General features: G+C 46.7%; 1 protein-coding gene across 8 annotated transcripts in view; it reads left to right on the forward strand.

Annotated features, from left to right (window-relative positions):
* Positions 1-22,713, forward strand: part of LOC135895734 (venom factor-like) — a 148,156-nt gene that overhangs the window by 14,113 nt on the left and 111,330 nt on the right. For all 8 annotated transcript variants that reach the window (XR_011511316.1, XR_011511318.1, XR_011511319.1 and 5 more), the window contains exons 7-20: positions 1,294-1,378; positions 1,576-1,681; positions 4,107-4,355; positions 9,306-9,467; positions 11,102-11,230; positions 11,615-11,683; positions 12,433-12,630; positions 13,998-14,153; positions 16,569-16,692; positions 17,226-17,270; positions 17,420-17,599; positions 19,046-19,172; positions 19,386-19,614; positions 20,978-21,190. Coding sequence is in view for 4 of the 8 variants with exons in the window: in XM_070531692.1 (XP_070387793.1) it covers positions 1,294-1,378; positions 1,576-1,681; positions 4,107-4,355; positions 9,306-9,467; positions 11,102-11,230; positions 11,615-11,683; positions 12,433-12,630; positions 13,998-14,153; positions 16,569-16,692; positions 17,226-17,270; positions 17,420-17,599; positions 19,046-19,172; positions 19,386-19,614; positions 20,978-21,190 (2,072 nt within the window). In the remaining 4 variants the exon portion in view is untranslated. The remainder of the gene's footprint in view (positions 1-1,293; positions 1,379-1,575; positions 1,682-4,106; positions 4,356-9,305; positions 9,468-11,101; positions 11,231-11,614; positions 11,684-12,432; positions 12,631-13,997; positions 14,154-16,568; positions 16,693-17,225; positions 17,271-17,419; positions 17,600-19,045; positions 19,173-19,385; positions 19,615-20,977; positions 21,191-22,713) is intronic.

Consider the following 22,713-nt stretch of genomic DNA (forward strand, 5'->3'; position numbering starts at 1 on the left):
TTGTCTATATTGAAGCAATGCTAGAAAAAGTTTTGTTAGTAGGAATTGCCATTAACTAGGCAAAAAGGAGAAACATTAGAAAATCTAACTTCGGCGAACTAAGGGCACTATAACGTAAAACTATCCCAATATGTTTTTATTCCAATCTCCTGACGTCAAATTTGCTTAACCGCCGACGTAAGCATCGGGCGGTGACCAGCAGCGTTTCCGGAACAGACCAATCAAACGCTCACCTCGTTTATAGGGGGTCACTTTTGTTTGCTTTAACAACGAATAACATTTCCTACAGTGAGCGGCTTGTCTTATCTAATTGGTTGACAAGAGACGAGGAGAAGGCTCAGGGGAAGGGATTCGATGGGGCCGAGCCAGTGCACTGAAAATCGGTAACCGGATGAAGAGGGTGGTGCCGGCGTCTGCGATTGGTCCGCTTTCCCTTACTTGGCTTGAGGTGGCTGGTCCAAAATCGAGGCGGCATGCAAGGGAAAGTTATGAATGCCGCTAAAAAGGATCCTCAGCAAAGAAACGTTGGCTGAGCGAGGTCGTAAACGTGCCGAAAGTGCTTGAAAACGTTACACGACCACGCAAAAAAGTTTATTGTACGCAAATAAACCCATACTCTCCGGCAGGTGCGAGTAGCCAGTGCCTGAGCGATCGGCGGCAGCCATCTCTTATTCCTTTCGGATTGAGGCAGCCTGCACCTATTCAGAAAAAAAATGTGTTTTGTTTGGCATATTAATGCATCTTTAACGCGTACACGTCCCTATGACGTAGTCAGTTTTCGCTGTTTTGTGACATCGCGTGACTGGCAGGTCAAGTGGGTGCAACCCGAAGCCTTTTGACGAACAGGCGAGGGTTAATGGCTAAAAGGCGTCGAATCAGAAATAACAATTTTTTTTTTGTCCAAAGATGCATAATCAGTGCGTACGCGTTATATCATATGGGGAGCTATCGCGGTTTTTGTAACGCCTTGTGATAGACAGACGAGGTTGGGTTGGTTCAAAAAAGTTTTTGAGCAATCGCGGAGGGCTGACTGCAGAATTGGAATAGAAAAGTTTGGAATAGCTTTACGTTATAGCGCCCTAAAACCTGCAGCTATTTTTGTCAGTTCTCCGATTAATCCCTATCCTTAACCCTCTTTTTCTCCCTTTCACTTATCCCGGTCCATAGTAGCAGGCTAGAGCAGTCAACCTCAGACCGACCTAGCTGTCATTTCCTAAATACATTTTTGTTCCTTTAAGCTCTTTAGGAAAAGGAGAGCTTATACTTTGTTCATTTGTGCTTGCTTTGTTCCAGTGCTCCCGCGGTTTTCAGTGCAGTTGAAAACAGTTGACTACATCCTGCCAAACTTCAACAACATCACTATTAACGTTCGAGCAAAGTAAGTTCGCAGATTTCTCCTCCAGTTGTAAGAGAAAATATGGAACTGACTGCCGCAGAACCTCCTTCTGTAACGACGCAAAAGCTTACCTGGAGCTCATTACAACTGAGCCCATTCATGCTTAGATTCGTTTTGTGTTTGGTGGCATTGCCGTGGAAATGTGCGATTCAGAAGAGGGCGATCAACATACTCCGCAGGTTCGTGAACAAACAATACGTCCGGGGCGTTGTTTCCTTCCGATTTTCTGTCAAGAACGAGCTGGGCCCCGTGGAGGAGATCGGCACCAGCGGCATGCCTAAGACGGTACGTACCTCAGTTGGAAGGGCACAGTGTCGTAGACGATGCATAGACTTTCGCTTTGGTAATTGCTCGAAAGAACACCTGCAGGAATCGGGAAACTTGCAGGCGTCAGATGGAATCAGCTGCCGCGGGACAGGTGTAATTGAAGACCGCTGGTAGGGCTGTGAGAAGCCTTCGTCCTGCATTGGCCACGGAATATGATGACGATAATTGTGATCTACGGAAATCCTCAAATCAAAAGGAGATTTGTGGAGTTTGATGGCGCCAGGTTTGGTTAGATACCCAGAACTCTCCTCTTAGCTCAGCTCTTGCAGCGAACCCTCGTTTTTGCTTCCCGAAGAAGGAATATTTGTTACTACCTACTAAATTTCATATCATTTCGTTTTATAGCACTGAATTGTAATTAAGTAGAAGGTAAGCCAGTTTCTTTCTGTACGTGGTGCATTAGCCATAAACTTACCGTTGTTGTGAGCTCATCTGCGATGTGATATAAAAAATCACCGCCACATGGGTCCGTACAGATAGTCAACCAGCTTAGCTGAAACTATTTTACACTGGGTTAATCCCGACGGTTCAATAAACGATGGCTTTGTAGGCTGCCGGATACTCGGTATTCAGTTGCTGCTTGCGTTCGGCTGCACGAGCCTGTTGTACCTGGGCTGCAGAATCGGCACGGCGCAGACGAGCTCGTTCCCGGTTCTGCTCGTGACGTTGCTGTTCAAAAGCTGCCTGCTCCTCAGGAGTATCTATGACGCGAGGCTTACCCGTTTCGGAGAGGAAGAGAAACTGCTGCGCGCGCGCTCGGCTGCGACGGGGAGCAACGACGTTACTACCGGCGCAGGCCAATCGCGCCCCTCTCTATCTATTTTTTTTTTCGCGCATGCGCATGGAGTTGCGCCCGAAAAACTTACAGCCTATAGGCGACAGACGGACGGACGAATCGGCTAGCCATATAGAGCTTCGCTGCAAAAAGCTGCCTTACATTTTACCTGGACAAGCTTGCTGGTACGCTACTGGAGGTGTTGAGTAATACATAAAACAATTTAGGAACTACGGCAGAGCAAGTATTTGTATTATTTAAGAACGAATCGACTACGATTCGTGTACTGGAGAAAGCGAATCGAATGAAATGCTTTTCGAATAATTTTTGAATGAAATATTTAACAGACCATTTGCGCCACTAATATAAAACAATGTTACATTCTAGTCTTCAAACGCTGACAAGTGTCTTTTATTACCCTGCACATTCTGAAGATTGGTTTCTTAGAAGCACAAATGTGCAACATTAGGAGCAAATAAGCACTTCCTTCGCATACTGAGGACTCTTCGAAGCACAGGCCGTCATGTATTGTAAGATGAAGTTTAAAAGCCATACCGGGCGGGCCAGTTAGCCCCTGTTTATACCATTTTGACTAAACTTAAAACTGCCGTCGTCCATTAAGACGGGGTGAGAGAAAAAAAAAAGTGTTGCTTTTTTTTTCTGCTCTGAGTGGCCGCTGCAGGCGGTGCCACAATTTTACGAAACAACAATGTAACAAAGAGTAGTCACATTTATAGCCAAGAAAACACGTAGCTCCGACATTCGTAAACACTGCAACTTGAGCAACACGCCCTGTCCAATGTTTTGTATCAGCAACATTTAAAAGCGAATGATCGCGGTTTAGCAGGAAAGCCTGCCTTCATGGACTGCGAACATGCGCAATGTGCCTCGAGCGGCCAGTCGCGCGGCAATATTGAGTTCAATTCCGGGCCTCTTTCACGCTCGCCAATACACTTTTATGTAGCACGTATTGAGCAACAGAAAGCAGTATCGGGAGTTTTACATGTCACTCTGCAATTTTCTCATTGGCACTTTCCATTTAAGTATGATATTTGGGATGTTGATAATTAATTAGGACTAATTATATAGTTAACCATTTTGAAAAAAAATAATGCGAGTATCTCCAAGTGACGGCAAACAACATTACTTTTGTTCTGTCCAGCTACGTGGCATTTGCATACTTTTAATGAATGGCTCAAGTTATGTGGGACACCCTGCATACACTATAGCCGCAACGAAAGGCGTCGTATATTTGCTACAATATTTCGGTTGATCACGCACAGTTCGTGATGTGAAGTATTCGAAAACTATTTAAAAATATCCGTATTTGGCGGAGGGGGGCGAATAAGGACAACTTGATTCGAGGACTTAATAGAATAGTACGTTATTCGATTCGTTATTAGAAAATGTTGAAAACTCGCACACTCCCCCTTTCCCCTATATTCGACGCACACAACCGGCAGTAAGAGTCTACCACCGAAACTTTGTAAAGCATGTCACTGCGGAGATTGATCGAGAAATACATCGCTGCGTGGAATTGATGCATTCAGAAGCAGCGATAATCAGTTGTGCCTACGTCGTGCTACAACGTCGACGCACCTCTTGCAGTTGCAATCCGGCGACGCCGTGTACACGCTGGCACGGCATGAAGTAGTCGCCAGGCTGGGCGAGCAAAGGCTGACCGCCCTCTTCAAGGCACGCGCTCGTCTCGTGGTCGAGGCGACGGTCATCGAGGAGGCGACGGGAATACGGGAGACTTCGCGCAGCGAGCAGGCCGTCTTCTCGGCGTCGCCCTTCCTGGTGTCGACAGCACGAAGCGAGAAGAGCTTCAAGCCGGGAGCAAAGTTCTACGTAACGGTGAGAGGAGTACAACGTCGCTGGCTTAACCATTGATCAAATCAAAGCCAGGTGCAAACGCTCTTAGCTTGTGATGCAGTTAGCGTGTGATGAAGTCAAGAAATTCGCTGGCATCAGATGGAATCATCTGGCGCAAGACAGGGGTAAATGGCAGATTCGCTGAAAGAGGCATTTGTCCTGCAGTGGACATAAACGTGATGATAGTGATGGTTAAACGTACTTGCATTCTGAAATCGCTGGCATTAGGGAACAAGAACTAGATTTTTGCAGGCAGCGTAACGCGCAGAAGTGATAAGTTGTTTATCAATACAATGTAACCGGTAACAAGCAAATGGAAGTCAACGGTGGCCGATGATTAGATGGAGTACTGTTAACAGGAAACGTGCATGCATATCATAGGTTTGGCCAATATGTAGAGATACTTGCAGGTAACTACCATACATGTATCAATCAACAGTAGCCGATTAAGACAACATGAACCCTGAGTCTCTAATCTGCAACCACCGATAGGACCAGGAGACTCGTCTTCGTCAGGAATTGGTGAGGACGTGTCTCCTTGCCGAATAGTTCGCTCCGGGCTAATGCTTCCCTGGTTCGCTTATTGTTGCTCCTTAAACTGTTATTCTTATTTACTCCAACTGTTCTGCGCTCATCTCCGAAACTGCGACATCCTTTCATGACGTTAGCGCTACACCACTGCCAGACACAACTTGACGCGGCGAATGATTTTTGTGTGCGGATCGCTGGTGTGTGTGTCAGCCCCAACGCCGAATACCTGAGTGTCGTCCTTGTGTCTCGCGTCCCAGAAATTGAAATTCCATTTACTATGAAAGAACTGGACGTCCCTTTGCTGCTCCTCGACGTTGTCTTCACCAGGGCGCGATGGCCTCACCTATGCAGCTATTTCCTGTCTTGGACAAGGGGCAAGGCAAGGACTGTTGTATTACTACGACCACTCGTGGCATGAAGGCATTGTTCCTCTTGCGCCAATAAACTCCGATCATCGTCATCATTGTTCCTCAGCAATGGAAGATTAATAGGCTCGTACCGCTACTCGAACAAGGAAAGTCGCTTGTCGACTTGATGTCATTGCCTGGCAAGCTGGACAGGGAAAGTAATGAAAAAGATCATACTTACACGCCTAGAATGGTATCTTGAACGTCACAATATGTACCCTGACTCCATGACAGGTTTTCAACGAGGCAGGTGCATCAATAGACAACGTTCATAGAACAAGTAAAATGCCTCAAGCGCATATCAGTGGCGCTCTTTCTTGATATGTAAGGGGCGTACGATAATGTCACACATGAAGGGATCCTCGAGCGAAGGCAGGTTGTTGGAATTAGTGGCCGAATGTTTCAGTGGATCCGCGACTTTTTCACCAGTACGTCCTTCTTCGTGAAAGACCAAAGATGGCCCAACTGCGAACTATTATACAAACGTTGACGTCCCACAGGCCGGGGTATTGAGCCCTATCTCTTTAACCTAACTATGGTTAGCCTTGCTGAAATATTACCCAAGAGAATTCAGCTATCAATATGACATCACATGACAAGAACTTTATTTGAGTCCTGAGGGACTGAGACCTCGGGGAGCCAAACCGAAGGCTCCCGAAGATCAAGTCGGTGGCTTCGCCCATGATGGAACCGGGAGATAAAGTCCCGCGGCAATGTCGTGGGCCCTCTGGACAGCCTGGAGTTGAATGTTGAGATTGCTGCTCTTGAGAGAGTCCTGCCATTGTTCTTTCGTGATGGGTGGAGAGGCGTTAAGGGCTGGGCACAGCCAGAGCATGTGGTCAAAGGAGCATGAGTCATGACCACATTTGGGGCACGACTGTGAGTGTTGAGGATCTATCCTGTGAAGAGACCGAGGAGTGGGATATGTACGGGTTTGCAGGAGTCTTAGTGTGGTAGCCTGAGGTTTGTTCAATTTGGGGTGAGGGGGTGGAAATGTCCTCCTGCCTAGTCGATAATGAGAAACAATTTCGTGGAATGCACTTAATGAATCTTTGTGGATGTTGATCTCGTTCCAAGCCTGGCTACCCGCGACAGCGCGGTGCGTGAAATCGCGCGCTCTCCGGTGGGCCTGCTCGTTAGGATTACATCCAAGCGGGTTAATTGAGCTATCTAGATGGGCTGGGACCCACGAGATTTGGTATCCTCCTTCGGTACTTTCCCTAGTCCTTTGTAGTCCTTTGATCACAATACTGTACGCCTGTTCAGATATGAGGGCGGATGAGAAGGATCTAACCGCGGTGCGCGAGTCCGAGAAGATGATAGCGGGAACTTTTGAGCTGTGAATAGCCAGAGCGATCGCCGCTTCTTCCGCCACATGGGCAAACTTAGTATAAACAGAGGCTGCATTGACCAGGTTGCCCCCCGTGTCTACCACCAAGACAGCGAACTTATCCCCACTGTCATATCTGGCAGCATCGACAGCTATCAATATGCGCTGATTATATTTGTCTTCGGTCTTCTGCGCTGATTCGTCTTCAAGTTCGCACAAGAATTTAGCGGGCAGCCACCCTAACTTGTTCATATATCGGAAAAAAGGCCATAGTGTGTCCATCGAAAAATGCCCGTCAATCGCGTTTACGCGCAAACCCATGTTGCCGTACCCTGTTTCTCTCTATGGCCGGGCTGTCACATACCATAAGTATCATCGCTTCTTAGGTGTGATTATAGGAGCGACCTTCATGGAGCCTCCACTCCATGTGCCTGAATGGAGACTAATTTCGATTGTACATATAATAAAGTTCCTGTGCAGAAAATCCTGGAGCATGTCGGTACGGGCCATGCTGCAGCTGTGCAGATTACTGTTTTCGGTTTTCTTACGGTACAGCTTGCCGGTTTTGGCAAACACAAGTAAAACAAATATTCGTCCCCTCGAAAGTTTGCAAGGCCAGGTTCTACGAACTTGTCTTGGACTACCACGATGCGCCTCAACTTACGCAGCAATCATGGTTGCTAAAGACTACTTCGTTCCAGAATATATATCAATTGACAACGTTAGGTCACCTATTCACTACCTTGCTGCTTTGCCAGCACAAACGCCTCAAGCCACATTTTCCAAACTTGTTTGGACGCATCAAGGCTACCTTCCGTCGGGCTTTAAGCCAGCAGCTGTTACTTACAACAGCACTGTTGCGCCTGTGGCGCCCACGACAGCCACAAGTACGCCCCACATTTCCGCGAATTGCGAAGAGGACCCGTCAATAAACAGTGGCTCTACGTCAGTTCACACTGTCATTACTGAACGAGGTATATGAACAAAGAACACACATTTACACGGTGGATCTGTCTCTGTATATTCCTCACACAGGCGCTGTTATCATCCCGGCCTTACAAGTCGCAATTACATTAAAAGTGCCCCATATAACGACCCCTACGGCAACAGAACTTGCCGCCCTGCGTGCCGCGGTTAATTACATCGCACAAGCAAAATATCGAATGTGGCTCGTTTTTTGTGACTCCATGGCAGCCCTTCGGAGTTTGCAAACAGCCTTACGATGCAAGACTTATGAAGAACTCGTGCTTGAGACCAGCGAGATTATCCATCAAGCCCTCATAAACGTACATGACATCATCTTCCAATGGATTTCGGGGCACTGTGGCATCCTTTAAGATGACCTTGCTGATGATGCCACCCGATCAGCCCGTAAAGAACCCTGACACTTTCTATACCCTTATCAAGGACAGACGCTGCGAGTGGTCATCGTTTACTTGCTGAAAACAAGACTGATACTTTGTGGAACACCCTGATTTTCTCCAACTGCCGTCTCCACCGGTTGGATCCTACATTGAAGCTGCATATTCAGTCGAACTTCTCCCGCCGCGATGCAACTTCACAGTGCCGGCTGTGGTTGGGAGTGACTTTTACGAAAGGTTACCCATTATATATTGGAATGTCCGACACACCTACCTGTGGCTCAAGAGACGAAAGAGCACGTGTTGTGTGTCTGTAATCTCTGTGACATCGAACGCGACGTTCTTCGGAGGGTGTTAAACCCATTAGACAGCAGACCATTTTCAGAGACTAAGATTCTTGGACCATGGCGGCACGCGTCGCAGGCTTACAAAGCGACGTGGGTACTGCTACGTTTCGTGATATCGACTGACCTCAGTGACCCATTATAGGCGTGAAGTTATGAACAACCACATGTATTCACATGGATAGCACCTTCTTCCCTCCCTCTCCTTTCTTTTCTTTCCTTATACCCCTTCCCCCGTGTAGCGTAGCAAACCGGACTTGCACCTGGTTAACCTCCTTACTTTTCCTTCCATCTTTTCCTCTTCCTCCTACTACAACTCTTATGTGTTCCTTATAGGAAACGCCGAAATGCCCACGTGTGACACATCCCGCTGTGAAGAGACACTCGCACACATTACCTGTGCCTGCCCGCGCCACAATGCCGAGAGGCAAGTGATGTGCAGAGTGATGGACCAATCGCACACTCGTCCGCTATCAGCAATAAAAGAACTAGGCCAGTGCTTTCAAATAACAACAGCACCAAAGGCTTTAGTCGCGTTACTAAGAGTCCTGCGGTGTACGGGCCTTGAAGATATACTTTAAGAACGACGTCCCCTACCGCTCTACAGGATGCTCGGTTTGTTTGTGCTCGTCTTTCTTTCTCTCTCTCTCCTTTCCACTATCTTTCTCTTCTTATTCCACTATTCCTTCCCCCGAGAAGGGTAGCCAACTGGAACTACCTCTGGTTAAACTACCGGTCATTCTATGCTCTCTCTCTCTCTCTCTCCTCCACTAAGACCCTCGTCTGAATTGCGCGTACTATGATCTCTGGAAATGACAGTTAGCTCGTAGTGTCTATATCAACCTATGCTTTGTCTTTACACCGTCTTTTCGCGTTCACTTATTTCTGTTTTGTCGAGCTGTTTTCAATAAATTTGCGTTTTCACCGATTTCTCTACTCCGCCTCTTCGACGCTCGCAGGCGGATGTGACGTACGCCAACTGTGAGCCCGCAGCGAATGTTCCGACTAGACTGACGTGCGAAAATTGCCACGTGTCGCCTATGACCTACAGGACCAATAAAAACGGGGTTGTTACTTTCTTCGTCGCCTCCAGGACTAACGACGCGGGATTCAAATTCAAGGTAGGAACCTGCAGGGGTTCGGCTGTATATATATATATATATATATATATATATATATATATATATATATATATATATATATATATATATATATATATATATATATATATATATATATATATATATATATATATATATATCTGTTTCTGTACCTGACTGAGACGCCTTGCATATCCCCTCGGACGTTTTCAGAAATAAATTACGAGAGCTAACCGCGAACAAAAAAAAAGCTTTTTTGCCTTGCCATTCTTCTTCCCTCTAACTTTGGGGGAAATTGACACTACATTCTATGGTGGTGCGCTGCTGAGCACGAGGTCGCGGGATTGAATCCCGGCCACGGCGGCCGCGTTTCGTTGGGGGCGAAATGCGAAAACACCCGTGTATTTAGATTTAGGTGCACGTTAAAGAACCCCAGGTGGTCGAAATTTCCGGAGTCCTCCACTACGGCGTGCCTCATAATCAGAAAGTGGTTTTGGCATGTAAAACCCCATTATTTAAGTTGAATTTTAACACTACATTGTGCGAGACTACTGCATCGACACCGAAAACGGATGCCTACCACGAAGTATATCGCATATCCCGCGAGAGGACGTAGCACTCTAGGATGCAGTATCAGCACAAAATGCCACCGAGCAACGTTACACCTACAATGTGCATAAGTAAACAAGTACTTTTTATGATAAAATACTAGAAGTGGTAACTTTGTCCTCGTACATGAATGTGCTGCTTTGCGCACCTAATCCTCGCTATTTGAGCAAATAATGTTGTCGTTGTCGTGTTGTTGTTGTTGTTGTTGTTGTTGTTGTTGTTGTTGTTGTTGTTGTTGTTGTTGTTGTTGTTGTTGTTGTTGTTGTTGTTGTTGTTGTTGTTGTTGTTGTTGTTGTTGTTGTTGTTGTTGTTGTTGTTGTTGTTGTTGTTGTTGTTGTTGTTGTTGTTGTTGTTGTTGTTGTTGTTGTTGTTGTTGTTGTTGTTGTTGTTTGAAATAACATAACAGTGGGCAGTAAAAGCCGAAAGGTAGATATTTTATTACGGGTCTTTATCTGGTCTCGATTGTCACAACTTGAACTTAAAGCCGTATGCTTCGGTATGTGCCCCTAATTACTGGGCATCGGTTAGAATATTTGTACGTCCGTAGTATGCGTAACACGTTTGTTTTCCATTATCTTGTAGTCTTTTCTTAAGCCCTTCCCCCCCAGTGGTAGATGTTTTTCCTAAACTTTGTCTCGGGGCAGTCGTCTTTCTCGTACTGTCTTTTATAACATGACTGAGCAAACGAAGACAGTTAAGAAAGGCTTGATACCAAAATACGTCCCCGCTGTTCTGCCGCGAAGGAAAGAGAAAATGAGGGACTCCCTCAGTAAGCTTCTGACGTCTTTTCCTTTCTCAATCATGAGCACACTTCCCCAGTAAGCTACCATCCACAGTGGTCCAACAAGGCATACATCACGCTGGAATCAACGTTTTGACGCAGGCAATTCCTGTTGTCAAAGCGTTGTGTCTTATAGCCATAAGAAACCTTGTTCGACCGCTCTCCGACCACATTTAGACTACTGTATCTCTTTTCAAACCACGCTCTTCTTGTGAACCTTCGTTGTTTGGACCTGGTACACAGTGTAACATGCTGTCGTGCACAGGTCGAAACCGCTGATCGAAAGTATACAGCCGAGCAGCAAGCTCGAAACGAATTCTCGATGAACGTGTACCGGGACAACTCTGGGAAATATATGTTCATCGAGAGGAAGGACCCCAAGACGCTGTTCAAGGTGAGACCCCATGTGATCGCCACTGCTCAGTTTGATACTCCCAAGACATTTACTTAATCCTATTGGCATTGAATTTACCTGTGGTCGTTTTAACGATTTAACGAGTATTTTCTGTCGCGGATAAGTACTGGTAGCTTATGGCCAAAAGCTCGGATTTTGCTGGCGTCTAAAGCAATCTACGCTAATTAATAATTGTGCTTTTAATATCACGGCCTTCTCTCTTTCTCATTCTTTATCTCTATTCATTGACTTTTGGCCACTCAACCACTTCCTGTCGTTTTTTTGCCAGTGAAGTCCGCAAATTCGCTTGTGTTCCTGCAGCTTCTTTTTTCCTTCTTGCAGCACCAGTTTTATCCGAAAAGCTCTTACTTATTTTTTTTACAGGTTGACTCAACATTTGAGGCAGTACTGTTCACATCTCAGAATATCCAAGTGATGTCAGCGTACTACGTGGTAAGCATTTTCAAGATGTTGAAAACAAATAATATCGACATTACCTTTCTATTTCCAAAGCTTTGGAAGAGAATACCTAGAACGATTTTAACCACTGAGAAAAAGCCTGTAAATACGCAAACATACCCTTGGAAAGCTACCACTCACCTGTAGATAAGCAAAGCGGATACGTTATTGCATGCGTATACCCAAGTGAAGCCATGATATTGCGAGAACAAATGTGGCGTACAGCGCTCGTGTCCTCTCTTCTCGTCCGCGTGCCTTCCTTGCATTCCTACACACTGAACGTATTCCAACTCACCTAGTTCACGTTAGTTGAACAAATGTTTCAGAGCACAAAATTCTCTTACACGTACCTTAACTCATTTAAGCTGCAGCCATCAATAGGTAGTGCAAGACACCGGTCTCGTCTTGGGATATAGCCGAGTGCTAATGCGGGTCTAGTTTCCTGAACCTCAGTTGAACTCGTTTACATTTCACTGGGCGGACTTTCAGGAATAACACAAACTACTAGCTACATAAACCTACGAGCCATCAGCTCTATTCTGAGGCGGCGCTTAGAGCTATGGTTTTGTGGGAATCCAAGAAATGCTCGTGTACTTAGACTTAGGAGCGTCTTATGGAACCGCAGATGCAGAGAATCAATCCGCAACCCGCCTCTACGGCATCTCCCATAGTCCCAGCATTGCTTCCGGACGTTAAACTCCGTGAATGAATCAAATCAGCTGGATTTTTTTTTCTCTTGACAGGTTTTGTCCCGAGGCCGTGTGCTGAAAGCAGGCAAAGTCGCCACGGAACGCAACGTGCTCGAGCGCAGAGTGACTTTCAGCGTGACGCCGGAAATGACACCCAGCTTCCGGGTCCTTGTGGTCGGTTTCCTGGACGGAGAGCTCGCCACAGACGCCGTTTACGTCAACGCCGAACCAACCTGCACCGAGGGCTCGGATGTGAGTGAGAGAGAGCTGGCGAACAATATTGTGCACAACAGTAGACAAAACGCTTTAGGTAATTCAAAGACGGATAATCGAAAGTTGCGTACAGGCAGTCTAACAGCATAAATTCTCTTAAAGGTTCAAAGCTTTTCGGCGGTAATTCCTTCCAATGGGCTGCCAAGAACTGGGAACTATCAGAAATAGCATTATCACAGTCGATTCGATGAATTTTTTTCCCCATTGTGTCTTCTGCAACAGTCATACAGCTCCAAAAAATTCCAATTACAGAGACGCTGTATTTATTTCCATTTCTTTCATTATTTATTTAATTATTTATTTATTTATTTATTTATTTAGGCCTTTTCTTGTTCTGCATGTTGCTGTGTTAAAGATTTGGAGGTTAGAGCAACAAAATTGCATAAGTTAATGGCTCTTTACTAATCTTCCGGTCAATAATTTTTGCACATCCTAATGCCTTGCTGCCCGCCCTTACTATTACCAATCGTAACAGACCTGCGCAGTGAGAATACAGCGCAGATTAGCACTACTGGGATACAGCGCTGCACAGGTAGCCACTTGTCATGTTTTCTGCTTGTTCTTTAACGTTTTGACGAATATTTGAAGGCTTACTGTTCAAAATGCTTCGCCGAGGATTCGCATTTCAAATGGCAGCGTGAGACTAAGGACGGAGTGTAATCTACCGTTCAATGACACGTTCACGGAAGTTTCATGCGAGGCCTATTTTTATCTATAGCCAAAAATGTAAGACTTTAATCTTTCTTTATCTTGTTTTGCTTCATGAACGGCATAGCCGGTATCATAAGGAAATATAATTTTCAGTTGCCTAAGGCTCCACGCATATGTTACCTTGTGGATGTGTATATGAAACCTTTGAATATGTTCACCTCATCGGCAGATTCCTGCACCAAATCATCCCAGTGGATATCCATGCTCCGTCAACTGCACTTAAATATAAAAACGTCCCTTCCACGTCCGGACTGTTTTTGTCTGGGACAATGGCTTGGCTAACAAATAAGCTATTTAGTTTATTAATCGTGTAGACTATATTCATCAAGGAAAAATAAGGCCTTTCGCTGCAGTGCTACGTGCCCAATGGCTGGTAGTTCAATGCACAGCAAATGTTCTTTAATAGCCCCTCCGACACGACAGTTACACCTTCAAATACGTGTAGCACCAGCTCTAAATACTACACTGTGTGGCCATCAACCACACAGTAATCTCTGGCGGTTTACCGTCCGAGTATCCATAAGCAGGGTAATTTCTAGGTACGATGGTGTGCCCTTTAGGCCTGCTTGTCCTTGTCTACTATGTGTTTCCCCACCGACTGCTCTCTGTTCTCGGCATTTGGACCACCGGTGTAGTTTACGTTGGATAGGGAGCACCGTAACGAAATTCTGGAGCCTGGCGCCTCGGAAACGCTGGTACTGAAGGGCAAGGCCGGGACGCGAGTCGGCCTGCTGGGTGTGGACCAGGCAGTGTACCTGCTGAGACGAAAAGACCTACTCACGCGAAGAAAGGTGAGACTATAACCTATTCTATATGCACATACACGTTGACGTGAAATGGCATGCCGATGTCCCGATACGGAGTTATCCAGACGTATAAATTATTAATAAATAATCGGTGAGAAGTTACCAGAGTTTGTTGATGACATCGCCGAAGTAGGCACAGCAGCGCATCGCGGAAATATTTCTGGCGCTTTTCTTTTGTGAAGTTCTCGGACTGCAGCATTTACGGCACCCGTTATCTCTTTCCCCTGGCAAAAGTCATGCATGTATAGCAATTGAATGTCAACAGAAAATATCTTCAGTCCCATAGAAATTCAACATAAATGTGCAACAGAAATTTCATAACGATTTTAGTGAACACTTTAAACCTTCTCCGAGCAGAGCTTTTACAGCTAGAAGAAAGATGCCGCTTTTGTGAAGTCGGGGGTCAGTGCGCTCACGAAGGTTTCGTGGATGGTGCCGGACCAGGTGCCGGCAGAAGGAAAGGCCCCGAGTGATGTCTAAGAGAAAACAAGGTTTATATTCAAACGTACGTGGTTGAATTTTACAAACACGGCTCCAACTCTCGCAGCACACTACATGCTAGAGTTATTGCATGCCCAAGGCTCTGTCTCACAGAAGTTCAGATCAGCTTTTTATGCTGCTTATTTCCCTCTTTCACTCATCGAGGGAATTCAATGGCCAATCACAAACACCGAACCGTTCACAACCTCCTGTCCCCAACGTCCCACCGCTCTGCCGGCTGTCTTGTCTGCAACGTTGTATAATACGAGGCAACCACGTGGCAAACTGTGAACCCGCCCTTGACGTCCTTCTCTCGGGAGTCTTTGACAATGACCTTGTCATCAATTAGTGGCCTATTCATGACGGTCAATCTGCCAGGATCGGGAGACCGGCCTTCGCGGAAGTCGGAAGGCGGCGTGGTTGCTTTGAAGTGAGCTGTCATTTCAGGGCGTTCGAAAAGCCCAAAATCTGGAACATGACTACTTGTTCATAAAACTCAGGTGATGATGATTTAGTCGCCTTGAGTGAACGAGGATGCGTGAACACCACCCGTGACAGCTGCACGTCTGCCGGAGAAGCATCCTTTGCTCCGAGGGATCACCAGGCATAACAGAACTTCAAAAAGCAGATGGTGCATCGGGAGGTCGAGTTCCTAAACATAATTCTCAATCACTGGCGGCTCTTCCGAGTCTCTAAGGTGCGTTTCTGTGATTGCATACACCCCTATTTGTTCTCTATTTAACTGCTCCTCATTTTCTGCCAAAATTTTTTTTCTTTCTTCTGCCGCCCGGCAAGTTCATATAGCCTATTGCATGGCGAGCTCTCTTTCTTGCTTTCCTACTTTTTCTATTATTGACGGCGATGCTATCCTGAGGTCCCTTAGGGGACCTTCTTCATTACTTCCTACTCTGGCCTCCTGGGCGCCCGTGCACCCCCTAAAAATGCAACAGCCCGACCAGCAAGTCGCCAGCCCACTTGCAAGCCTGTAACTGAACTGGATCCCGTCTCGTTTAAAACCACCACACCTTCTCACTTCCCTGTTTACTTCGACAACCTCGAAGCCTTTCTCTCGGCTCATTTTCCATATCGCCCCATTAGCCGCCACTACGGCTCTTTGTACGTGACGGTCACATATACGCAGCTCCGGTGGCGTACACACCATGATCTGCACCTGAGGGGACAGCTGCGCAAGTCGTCCACCACCTTCGCCAAGCACTGGGCTAGTCCTGAGACTTCTGACCCTTTTAACCCACCTGCTTTTATGACAAGGTTGCGCATGTGGGCATTTTCCGCGAGCTTTGCTTTTGCTCGCTCCAGGACAGAGCCCAGCGTCTGCCCAGGAAATGTCCCTACCGCCGCGCATCCTGATGCGCGGAGGTGAGCACCGTCTGGTGGCGGGGGTGTTTCAAGGAACCACACACACACGCGGGGCACACGTCCCGTCGATTGGCTGGGACTACGCGACTTTTTGACCATCTCTGACCCCCCTACCACACACACAAACACGTAACACACAACGCACAAACGCACAAACGCACAGAGAGTTTTGTGAGTTTTACTATTTCAAAACTCGTAACGGATGGCCCTCGGCAGCAGAAGCTTTTTTTATCGCTTGCAATCAAAAATGTACTCCACAGCAAAAATGCAACATGACAGCTCGCTGTTTGTTGACAGTGGCCCTCCAACAAAACGTAAGCTTGGTTTGGTACGTGCAGATTCATTATTTTTGGAAACGAACGCGACAAAAACGTAAATAACCGATAGAAACGAACGAGTGCTCAAGTAAAGGTTTGTAAAAATCAGCGCGCGATAACGTATAGAAGTAAAGCTGCCATCTACCCTCTGTCTGCCACTTTCAACTAGAAAACATTATCCGACCCGTAAAAGTGGCTGCCCACTGTTTCTGTTGGTGCAACACAGGTGTTCCAGTCCATGGAAGCGAAGGACCTCGGCCGCGGACTGGATGCTGGCACAGCAGCGCTGCATGCACTGGCAAACTCGGGTGTCGCAGTGCTTGCTGGCAAGAGAGCGTACGGCGGAGCAGGCAAGCCACATAACTTCGCAACGTTTCGTTTCTGAGCTCATGAAAAAAAAATAATGGGGTTTTACATGCCAAAACCACAATTTGAGTACGAGGCACGACGTAGTGTGGGGCTCCGGAGTCATTTGGACCACCTGGGCGTCTTTAACGTGCACCTAAATCTAAGTACACAGGTGTTTTCGCATTTCGCTCCCATCGAAATGTGGCCGCCATGACTGGGATTCTATCCCGAAGCCTCGCGCTTAAAGCACAACATCATAGCCACTAATCAACCACGGCAGGTAACTAACGGAAACACTGCGGCTGATAATCATGCGGAAAAATGAAAACTCTCAGACTGTATGCCTTTTTCTTTCCTCCGTGCCACAAGCTTTGCACATAAGGCACCACCTACATTAAATGTAAGTTGCGGCAATAAATTCAAATATTTTATCTTTTTTATAGCTCCTTTTAAAGCGCTACAAGCGCTGAGCTTTATACGTCAACGATATATGATGAAAATGGATGAGAACGAGTATGTTCTTTATTTTTTTCAGGGGATGATCGACGACGAGCAAAGCGGGACGTTACCTCCAACATTTGTGAGTAATATATCGTCGTCGTCACTGTTGTTGTTGTTGTTGAAAAAGAAATTGGCATTACTGTCCAGAACGATTGCGCCCCATTTAAAACAACATTACTCCATGCGCGGTCCTACACGTGCTTGTATTCTCGCCTCGTGCTGCTCCAGTGGAAGGATTCCAGGACGAGACGCTCCGCAACTGCTGCTCAAGTGGCCTCCAGAAGGACCCCTTCCTGCGCAGCTGCTCGCAGCGCGAGGAAGCCCTGCGCAGCTACTTGATTGCAGGCAGCGCTCTCTACTCGGACAAGTGCGTCGAAGCATTCTTCACGTGCTGCCAGCAAGTCGAAGGTACGGACAGTAGGCGCGAAGTGGTGCGCCTCGCGGCAACTCCCTTTTCACTTTGCGACGTCATTGCACTCCAATTCTTTCAACCACAGAGTTTATTACGCGAGACTCAAGTCGAATCAAGTGCTAAATGGAGCATTGCAAACATGCCTCTACTACTGCGCCGCTTCTGTGGAGCTTCTTGAGTGAAAGAAGCATTTGCGCCGTTCACTGTCCTGTGCTCACTGTGTGCCTTTTCTTATGCGAAGCATATTACGAGAGCTCAACCCAGCTCCTCAGGCGCGGCGGCGTCGCCTTGAATACCACGTGACACCGTGACGTCACGACAGAGGAGAAGTGGCTTTGGCTCAACTCTTGCAAGACGGGCTGGGTGGGATTCGAACCAGGGTCTCCGGAGTGTGAGACGGAGACGCTACCACTGAGCCACGAGTACGATGCTTCAAAGCGGTACAAAAGCACCTCTAGTGAATGCGGTGTTGCCTTAGAAACGAGCTGTTTCTAAGGCTCAGGCGTGCGTCGCTTGCTCAGGCGCACATTTCGTTGCCGCGCCGAACGCTGCGTTGCTCGACGCTCACCGCGTCCAACGCGAAGCAGAGTAACGCATGAGTTGTTTCTTCGTCTAGCCGAACCAAATATAGCCAAGCAACAGCAGTTCACCAAGCTAAACAGTGGTTCAACAACTAAAATAAAGGCTAGTATGCTTCGCATCCTGGGCTTAACCTTACCTAAGCCAGAGCCATTTTTTTTTTTTTGTAGGCGTGACTGCGGTTGATTTCTATGCCGCTCTTTCTATGCAAGCATTTCTTTTCACAGTAGGTACCATGTACATAAGCGCTGCACGTCGAAGTGGTTACCGCCTGTCAAAGAATTAACCACGGTGATTGAATTTTAACGCAGTGACGCCAGCCTATAGCAATGGCTTCTGATTTCCAAACGTGATGTTTACCTACTTCTTTTTTTCTGGGATTCTTTTGGCCCGTGCAGATAATTCAAATAAGAAAACATCCAGGTGCGCTGGTAACAACACCGAACCCGCGACGGCATAATCATTAGTTCGAACCCCGCCCGGGAAGGAAGACTCTTTGTTGCGCTCGACTGCATTTTGGGACGACAGCTCAGCTATACCAACCGAAGACGGAAATACGCAACCCCTTTTAAAACAAGTCCCAGTGCTTTAATGTTGAATTGTTCAAAACAATTCCGAGTAGTGGATGCGTTGTAACACTTACTAAAATGAAGACAAAAATGCATAGCTCAAATAAAAGCGACTAAAACGATGGAATGTACACAAGGTTATATGCACAAAGCTGGCGTAAATAATATTGCTCTCAGCAAGTGTGAAAGGCTAGTTAGCTTCGGTTCACCCATTTATTTGTTGCCCTACCCACCTTATGTAGCGCTCGCCTAGCTCACCTTACGGCTTCTTCCGTTTTTCCCATTTTATGTCAGACAATCAACCCGTCGGAAGAGCGAACGCCGAAGTCGCCGACGTGCTCGGAGACAGTGCTTTCGACTTCAGTGGCAAAGAACGGCGGGACTTTAGGGAGACGTGGCTATTTCAAGAATTGACAATTGGGTATGTCACGCCATCGAGATCTGCCCTATTTTTGGCTTCGAGCTCAAGTAGAGCAACATAACAAGACTGAGATTTTGACACACAAAATATCTTGGCTATACTGTGAGCGATGCATTGGTGTAAGAAAGCCTCGCGTAGCTGAACTGTGGGCGTGGCTACAGATTTCTACAATGCCTCTGATTATCACTGTGTGTGGCGTTCAACAAATTTCAGCGAGGGTCCGCAGACAACCTACGAGGTGTCCCTGCCTGATACCATCACAACCTGGGAGCTGAGTGCCGTGAGTGTGGCGCCATCCGGCGGCATCTGCGTCCACGAACCGCTGGAGATTCGAGTCTTCAAGAAGTTATTCGTCGAAGTCAACCTGCCGTACTCTGTCATTAAGAACGAGCAGGTCGAAATTCCGGTGACGGTGTACAACTACGACAGGAGTGACCAGGTGGTATGTATCTTTTGAGTGCTCTTCAATTTGTATGGTATGCCACGACTCTCATTGGCGGATCAATTTCCTGGCTACGCCTTGAATTCACATATCGGACGAAAAGCGCGCAAGCAGACAAGGACGAAGTAGGGTACTAGTTGCTCGTGTAAGTGTATTCTGCTTTGTCCTTGTATGACATGTGTACTTTCCATCCATATGAATGTCATCCAGCCAGCCGGAGTTTACATCCTACCATCTAGAAGCTTGTGCTTAAAGCATTGTTTGCTAACTCGACGTCAGCCTTTGACCGTCTGGTGCACCTAGATATAAAATTGGTGCACCGTATGTTTAAGAAAAGGTGATCTTAGGGTCGTATTCCTTTATTTAAGCTCGTCTTTTCCTTGACGAAGTCGTCGGCCTGCACTCCCTTTTAAAGACTAAAAACTATAAGAACAGCAAAAAAACGTGAACGTGCAAAAATTCTAACGCGGCTCTTTAATTGAGGAAACAAGCTGTCTTGCAGACGTCTACAGAATGTTTAGCGAACCATTCCTACATAGTACGCAGTTGCATGAATGTATGAAACCTCCTTAGTTCATGTTAAAATATGGAAACATTTTTATTTAACGGCGTTTTCTTAAAATATCTTACCAAATTTATCTATGTTTATTTAGCAAATCAAAACAAACTTCTTGGTGGGAGTGAGCTAAAACGTTACTTAAGCAATTAAGTTTGTCGACACGTAATCTTTTTATTTGAAAGTGTGCCGTGAAAGTCTAAGTATACCGTGTTCTGTTTCTGCGTGCAAGGGCGGAGCCCCGTTTGAGTTTCTTGACAGCTACCGCCGATTACGCTTATATAGTCCACATATTCTATGAATGTTACATCTTTGTTGAGCACTATGGCGCCATACAGCCAGTAATTCAGTTAATCAATTAACGAATCGCACAGACAACTCTTTAATCATGGTCAAGCATGGACGAATAGTACACAATGAAACCACGGAAGGAGAGATTGACCAGGTTCTCGCAGTTAGTACATACCGGGTGCGAATAAGGATGAAAGCTTCCGTGTCAGTCACTTCGCCGTCCGCGCTCTGCAAATTCTGGTCGCGAGAGTAAAAATAAACTTGATAAGCACCGACTGGCGCAGATTTATTGTGATCTCAAGCCCTGCTATCAAGCCCGGCATTAAGCTCCATTTTCGTAAAGACAACAATTTGCAACAGGATACCAGGACGGAGAAGGCTGCATGCTAGATACGGAGGTACCATGTGCAATACGAGTGAAAGACGAACAGCAGTCGGTGTCTTGCATCACGGCACCTAATGCCCGCCTCAGAGATCAGTGCGAACATAAAGCAAGAAGATCGACCGGCATCCCAGGTGCGAGTGGCGATGCTTGGGACGAGGGACGTGTGCTCGGGCGCCAAGGAAGGCAAGCCCTCCGCGGTACGCAAGCTCACAGTGCCCAAGGGACAGGGGCGCACGGTGATGTTCCCCGTGGTGCCACTGGCTGCCGGTGAAAGAGAGATCCATGTGGCAGCCGCCAGTGACTCGTCAGCCAAGGACGCTGCTAAAGTGACGCTCAGGGTAGAGGTGAGCCATGCGTACCTTAATATATTCACTCCCGTTAATTCGACCTCGGTTAGTTTGACATTTCGCTTAAGACGAACGCACCGGAAAGTACTGGTGCGAAATGATGCACTGACTATGAAATGAAAACTTGTTTTCTACGAACGGGAAAGCATAGAGCGTCAGGTAATTCGACCTCCACCGGCGTAGAAGGAAAGCGGTTGAATATGTTTAAAACGATCGTAATACGACATTCTCACAAAAGTTCATTTTGGCCAATCCGCGCTCGAAATCAACGGCGGTTAATTATGCCTTTTGGTCACTCAGCTAATCGTCTCTGTCGGCATTGCTGAACTATCACACCGGTGAAAATGACTTCGTACATTTGAATTGTTTTTCTTAATTGAGTCAAGACTTCATTACTTGTCATGATCACAGCGCCGCCTTCTTCTTCACGCTGTTGAAAACTGCGTTGACATAATTATTAGACTGAAGCGAAGTACTATCGACTGTAGTATGCACCACGCGCCCCACTGCTCGGCTACTCTGGCAATGTCAGATGTTTGACCGTTGCTTTGCATGTGCCCTAGGATGAGGGAGATCAGATGTAAGATGTTGAAACAGGCTGGACTGAAGTCAAACCCACCTGAACACTACAACCACTGGGTGACGGATAATAAGTTTGCAGACACATTGCTGCAGTTCCGGCATGATGCAGAGTTGGAAGCCTTTAGTTGACGTTTGCTTTATTCTCCCATGCTCATTGCGGCAAGCCCTTGCGAATAAAAAAAAAATTCTTCGTGAGCTACCATCGTGAGCTACCATCCAAATACATGGAAAGTGAGAAATCTTCGTTGTTTCTTCATGATTTTGTTTTTCAGCACCCGCTGCACCGATTTGCAACTTTCCTTTCCCTTCCTTTTCCTTTCCTTTCACTTTCCCCTTTCCCTTCCCCTAGTGCAGTGTGCTTCCCCAGTGCACGGAACACAGTTAAAATATCAATGTAAAAAATTAAATTATTGGGTTTTACGTGCCAGAACCACTTTCTGATTATGAGGCACGCTGTAGTGGAGGACTCCGGAAATTTCGACCACCTGGGGCTCTTTAACGTGCACCTAAATCTTAGCACACAGGTGTTTTCGCATTTCGCCCCCATCGAAATGCGGCCGCCGTGGCCGGGATTCGATCACGCGACCTCGTGCTCAGCAGCCCAACACCATAGCCACTGAGCAACCACGGCGGGTTCAAAATATATCAATGTATGCCGACGACATCTGTGTCTGGGCATCTAGTCTGACACGGCCGCAAGTACGCGCCAGGCTTAAAAAAGCTGCCACGTCAACATCGGCGTAATTAAATGAACAAGGCCTAAAGATCTCGCCAGAAAAATGCGCATTGGTCGCGTTTAGCGGAAAGCCAATGAGATCATACGATGTCTCTATCGACAGTCAAAGCATACCTTATGTCAGGACGCACCGATTCTTAGGCGTAATCATTGATTGTGACCTCTGCTGGAGTCCTCACGAGTCCTACCTAAAGAAATGCCT

This window comes from Dermacentor albipictus, chromosome 1 (genome assembly GCF_038994185.2).
Source record: "Dermacentor albipictus isolate Rhodes 1998 colony chromosome 1, USDA_Dalb.pri_finalv2, whole genome shotgun sequence".
NCBI classification, from domain to species: domain Eukaryota; kingdom Metazoa; phylum Arthropoda; class Arachnida; order Ixodida; family Ixodidae; genus Dermacentor; species Dermacentor albipictus.